General features: G+C 44.6%; 1 protein-coding gene across 4 annotated transcripts in view; it reads left to right on the top strand.

Annotated features, from left to right (window-relative positions):
• Positions 1 to 3,346: 3,346 nt before the first annotated feature.
• The window catches only part of PTPRJ (protein tyrosine phosphatase receptor type J), a 56,688-nt gene continuing 54,553 nt past the window's right edge, over positions 3,347 to 5,481 (top strand). For 3 of the 4 annotated variants that reach the window (XM_040495147.1, XM_040495145.1, XM_040495143.1), the window contains exon 1: positions 3,811 to 3,854. In XM_040495147.1, coding sequence (XP_040351081.1) covers positions 3,836 to 3,854 — 19 coding nt within the window. In that variant the 5' untranslated portion in view covers positions 3,811 to 3,835. Of the gene's footprint in view, positions 3,855 to 5,481 lie in introns of all 4 variants that reach the window. The other variant, XM_040495146.1, reaches the window with a different exon arrangement.

The following is a 5,481-nucleotide window of genomic DNA, read 5'->3' as shown; positions in this document are numbered from 1 at the left end:
TTTTATTTTATTTTATTTTATTTTATTTTATTTTATTTTATTTTATTTTATTTGAGAGAGAGTGAGCGAACATATGAGCAGGGGAGAGGGGTAGAGGGAGAGAGAGAGAATCTTAAACAGGCTCCATGTTCAGTGTGGAGCCCAATCTCACAATGGTGAGATCACGACCTGAGCCAAGGTCAAGAGTCAGATGCTTAACTGACTGAGCCACCCAGGTGCCTGGATTGTATTCTTTTAAAAACTAATCACAAAGTTTCTCCCATGCCAGGTGTCTTGTGGGGGTGTTGTTTGCAAGGGTCTTTTTCTCCTGTGATCAGTGCAAAAGTTTAGGGGTCCGGCAGACCGGGGCTTACATCCTGGTTTTACTTCTCCCTGACCAGCTCTGTGACGCTGGATGACAGATCATTGGCCTTTCAATTTCTTCATCTGTAAAAATGAGGGTTCACGCGAAAACTAGCTACCTTTGTTGTTATTGTGCCAACCAGTGTTCTTTTGGTTTTAAATATTAGACAGCCCCAAATGATAGGGGGGTTGCATCTCCCTAGGCAAGAAGGCTTGCGGTAGGACAAGTGTACGATGGGTTGATTTAGTAGCACGAGGATCCCGGTGTTTGCCCCTTTCTCCTCATCAGCCATCCTCAGCAGGTAGGCGATTTCTCCCCTCCTTGTCACACCGAGGCTGTAGCAGCTCCAGGCATCACGGGCAGATCCAATGAAGTGCGGCAAACTAGGATGGCGTTTTCTTCCATGTGATTCCTTCTTCTTAGTGAGCAAGCTTTTCCCTCGGAAGCCCCCCTAATGGACTTCTCTTGTGTCCCTTTGTCTCATGTTTTAGTCTGGGCTTTTTAGGTCCCCCGGGTCCTGAGGAAAGGATTGAAGTGTTGACGCTTTATTTAGGAAGTCAGGCCCAGTGAGGTCAAGATGAAGGAAAAGAAGGGGGAGTGAGGCCAGGGAAGATGGAAGCCGTGTGATTGTTTCATGCTGAGCCGCGAAGAGACACGGCTGGTGTGTTTGTGTGGCACATTGAGGGGGGCTGCCGGGAGAAACTGTACCCCGATTTGTCAGGAACACTCTTCACTTCGCTTGCTGGAGTTTTTGGAGGGTAGAAGGAAGAAAGGTTTTGACATTGATAGCTTTTGAAATTGATATTTAAACCTTCCCTAAGTCCTGGTATATTTCTCACCAGTTGCTTTACATCGGGAGGCAGGGTGGCCGGTGGTTAAGGACATGGCCCATGAGTCAGACTGCCTGGGTTCAAATCCAGACGCTGCAGCTCACTGGCCCACGAGGGACCTGCTCCTACATTTAGGGTTATTGGGAGGATTGAGTGAGTTAATGTCTGAAAGCACTTGAACAGTGCCTGACAAGTCAGGCTCTGTGCATATTGATGGTGACCCTTGCCCTTTCACCTCTAGAACTCAGAGCTGTTTGTCCCATGTAATGATCATCAGCCAGTCAACGTTTACTGAGTCTAGGGCTGTATAGGACACAGATCGAAAGGCACAGACACTCTTTGCCTTCTGTGTACGCCCTCCTCTGACTTCCTTCTGCGAATGGTACCTACCTTAGGGGCACCTTCCATCTGTCCTGTCATTTGATTCAACGGTCTCTCTCAGCTGTGAGCCCTGCAGGGCACAGAGGCTGTCTGTCTGTCTGTCTGTCTGTCTGTCTGTCTGTCTTAGCTCTGGGGCTTTACACTGCACTTGGCAGCTGCAGGCGCTTGAGAATTGCTTAGTCAATGACCTGTCAGTACTTTCTACTCTACCTTGAAGGACTTATTTACAGACATGTCTTATTCCCCTTGCTTTCCTAAAAGCAGTTAGAGACCAGGCCCCGATCGTCGATGTTTGTAGGCGCTGTTTGGGTGGATGGTTGACTGCATGAATCCCAGTTCAGGATACAACACGTAGAGGCATATATGAAGATATGAAGAGATAATAACACTGCAGAGGGCAGGGACAGGCCATTTTAGGGTCTTGAGGTCAGGTAGTTTATGTTTTCCAACTGCTGGGTGGAAAAAAAGAAAAAAAAAAGAAAAGAAAAAGCTTGCTGCCTGTGCTGACTTGCTTAGCAACCTGCTCCTCGTCTTTCTGTATCCTGCAGTCCATCCAGGGACTAGTGGATTGATGCCTGGCATGGATGGTCGGCAGGGGCTGGAGGCAGGAAGATGAGCTGAAAGAGTGTAGGCCTGAGACGAAGAGGGGCTTGAGGGGGTAGGGTGGGGGTGGAAATGGAAAGCATGGGGGGGGGGGGGGGGGGGGGGGGGGGGGTAGGAAAGGAGAAGCAACAGGTGTGGGCCCTGAATTTCGTGGGGTGTGAAGAATGAGGAGGAAGACTCTGCTTCCTTTGGGGACTGGTGCCTGGGCCCCTGGAAGATAGGGTGGTGAGCAGATCTTTTTTTTCCATCTGCCTAACCTGTGAGATGAAAGTGAATGTTGTCTTTGCCTTCTCCATTTGGTAAGCCCGAAGGATATTTCCTTTGGGTTGGGTTGAGTGCTTAGGCTCCTGGCCGTGTCCCGCCTTGGCCTTGCTGTAGGACCTTGGGCAAGTGTTTTTCCACCTGTAGGCCTTAGGGGATTACTTCCTTTCCAAAAACAAGAGGCTCATTCTTTCCTTTAGTGTCATTTACTTTGTGCCTACTGTATGCACCATTCTAGGCAAGGGCACAGATGAGGTTTCTGTTCTCATGGAGCATACATTTTCGTTGGAGGAGGCTGAAGATAATTGAGGTAAATTGCCAAGGAGGAAACATACTAGTGATGTGATGGAGAGTGAGAGGTGCTAATTTCTGCTGGTTGGTTGGAGAAGGACTGCCTGATGAGGTGGCATTTTAGGCCATGACACAGGAAGGTCTGGGGCAGAGTATTTTTGGAGAAAGGAATCAATGTGTAAAGGCTGTAAGAGAGAAACAGCCTCAGGAACAATGAGAAGGGCGTGATGAGATCATGGGGGGATATGTAGACTGTGGTTAAGACTTGGGGTTTTATTTAAGTGTGATGGGAAATTGGAGGACATTTTTTCCACTAGAATCCCTTTTGATTATTTTCCTCTTTACGAGGGCCATACTTTTAAAAATCCTGTTAACCAAAAAAGTGTGCTTACTAAACAATAGATGTACAACTTCAAATTATTTTAGGTTTTTAAAGTATGGGGAAATAATTTATGGATCATGATGCGTATCTTTGAGGATCCTCCGGGGATCTAAAGGTGGCAGATTGAGACACTCAACTGAATAATCTTGAAGGTTCCTCTGTTTCAAACATTCATGCTTTCCAAAGCTGCATGCCATGTAATTAAAAAAAAAAAAAAAAAAAATTACGCCACCTACCGACAGAAGGAAGAAGGTGGATTTTTGCACAAGGAAAATCCCAAACCCAGTAGATTTCTTCGGTTGTGCACCTGGCTTTACATTCTGTACGTGCGACCTGAAAATGGCTGGGGGGAAGGGGTGTTATGGTCCTGCTTTCCTTTTTGCTTCCCTAGAGAATCTTGATTGTGTGTCTGTGTCCCTGTGCATCAATTCATGATGCAGTGGCAGGGGAGAGGGATGACCTGGGAGCTGCCCCAGTATTGGATGTATGTGTGGGGAAGAGCACTGGATGGCTCAGCCTCCATATAACTGAGTTAATCCATTGTTTGTAACTGACCTCTGGTTTCACTGAGTTCCCTTATTCAGTGTCCCCACACCCTAGTCCCTGCCAGTAGGCCTTTTTTAATGTAGTCGTTAACACCCCATCCCTATCATTAAATTCTCAACTGCTTTATTCCTGATTTGCATTTTCCGTGGCTGAATGAATGCACTGACTTCCGTTTTTTTTTTTTTTTTTCTGTTACAGATGGTGTGCGCAGGTGACGGTAAGTAGCACTTCCCTGTCTTCTCTTGTGTTGTTCGTTATCGCCCCCTGCTGGACACAGCATCATTAACAGCAACGTGAAAATCACAGAAAATGCAAATTTGTTCAAACTCTTAGTTTCCAGTTTTATTTTAGGAGTGGGGTGAGTGTGGAAACAGCACGGGAAAGAAAGAATTCAGTCATTTGCGCAACTTTGACAAAAAAGTACATATTTTTGGGGGCTGATATATTGCTCCATGATTTTTAAAAGTGATATAGAGGGTGTACGTAACCTTTGGAAAACCAGACGTAGCCTCCTATAGATTTTGCTTCCATGTGGAGGACTGAGTTCCAGTTGTTAACTAGTGTTGGCCCATTGAAGTTCTCCCTAGTCTAGAGTAGAATGAGAAAACTAAGACTATGATAGTAGGATTTAAGTGATGCTAAACATATTTAGTTGAAAGCACCATATATTCTGGGATTATGTCCTTACTACTTTTTTGGGTCATTATTTGTTTCTATAAGAAATAAATGGAATTGTACTTGGTAGTTAAAAAAAAATGTACCTTTTAGCATAAATAAAAATTGGTAGCTCTTGTCTGTCCTCAAAATTTGGGGACTTTTTTTTTTTTTCCTGATTGGTAAGATCCCAAAGTTTGTGAACCATAGAGATAAAATAATTAGAGTGTTCTTCCAGGGCCACGCCAAGGGGGCAGATCTTGCTGAAACCTTGTAATAAAGGCACTCTCAGTTAATAACAGTGATTCTGCAAGGTCTGTACAAGCAATGAGAAGAGCTCCGCAGTTGCTTTTTCTTGCTTGTGAATCAGTTTGGTAAATAAACTGGTAGGTACCTTGTGTAGCCTTGAATCATCGGTGCCAAAGAAGAAAACTTATGTGCATGGAGAAAAGGGGGCAAAGGGGAGATGAGAGAACTGTGATTCGTTTTAAAAATCATAATGAAAACCTGTTGTACAGCAAGTATATAGTGGGAGGTGCCATTTTATTAGTTTGGGTGACCGCCGAATCTGACTGCTCAAATCAGTCACAGTTTATCACTGAAAAGTTTCCTGGTGTCTTACTGAGATGGATTTCAGTGGCTGCAGATGTGACTGATACCAGATCACAGCTGAAGCCTAGAACATTGGAAAGAAAAATGAAATGCAAACTAAAAAGTCTGTGAACCATTGCTCTAAAATGATTAGAATGTTCTCCCAGGGCTTTGAGTAAAATCACATGCTAATGACCAACAGGATGGGATTCTGAACTCAGATTTTTTGCAATGTCCAAATCCAGTGACTTTGGTTACCATATTATAAAAATAATCCTTTATGTTAAAAATAGTTTATTAGAGCTGCCAATAGAGGAGCTCCAGAATGGGAGGCTTTAAGGGACTGATTCTAGGTCACAGAGGTAAGGGACAGAGTGGGCCCGTATGTCTAGTTCTGAATTCGAAGACCAGCTCTTTTCTCCTTATGTTATTCTGTCTCATGTCATCTTTGTGCCCCAAAATGGCGGAGCTTCCTCCTAGTATCAGGGTTTGGCAAGAAAGTTATCTTCTGCACCATGTAAAACCTCTCCACACACAGTGTTTTCTAAGAATGGCGAGAGACTCATTTAGCATCTTAACGTCTTTTTTTGTATCAGCTC

The sequence above is a fragment of the Herpailurus yagouaroundi genome, unplaced genomic scaffold (genome assembly GCF_014898765.1).
Source record: "Herpailurus yagouaroundi ecotype Mexico unplaced genomic scaffold, PumYag 187, whole genome shotgun sequence".
In the NCBI taxonomy this organism is placed as follows: domain Eukaryota; kingdom Metazoa; phylum Chordata; class Mammalia; order Carnivora; family Felidae; genus Herpailurus; species Herpailurus yagouaroundi.
This window is presented reverse-complemented; position numbering and strand designations above follow the sequence as displayed.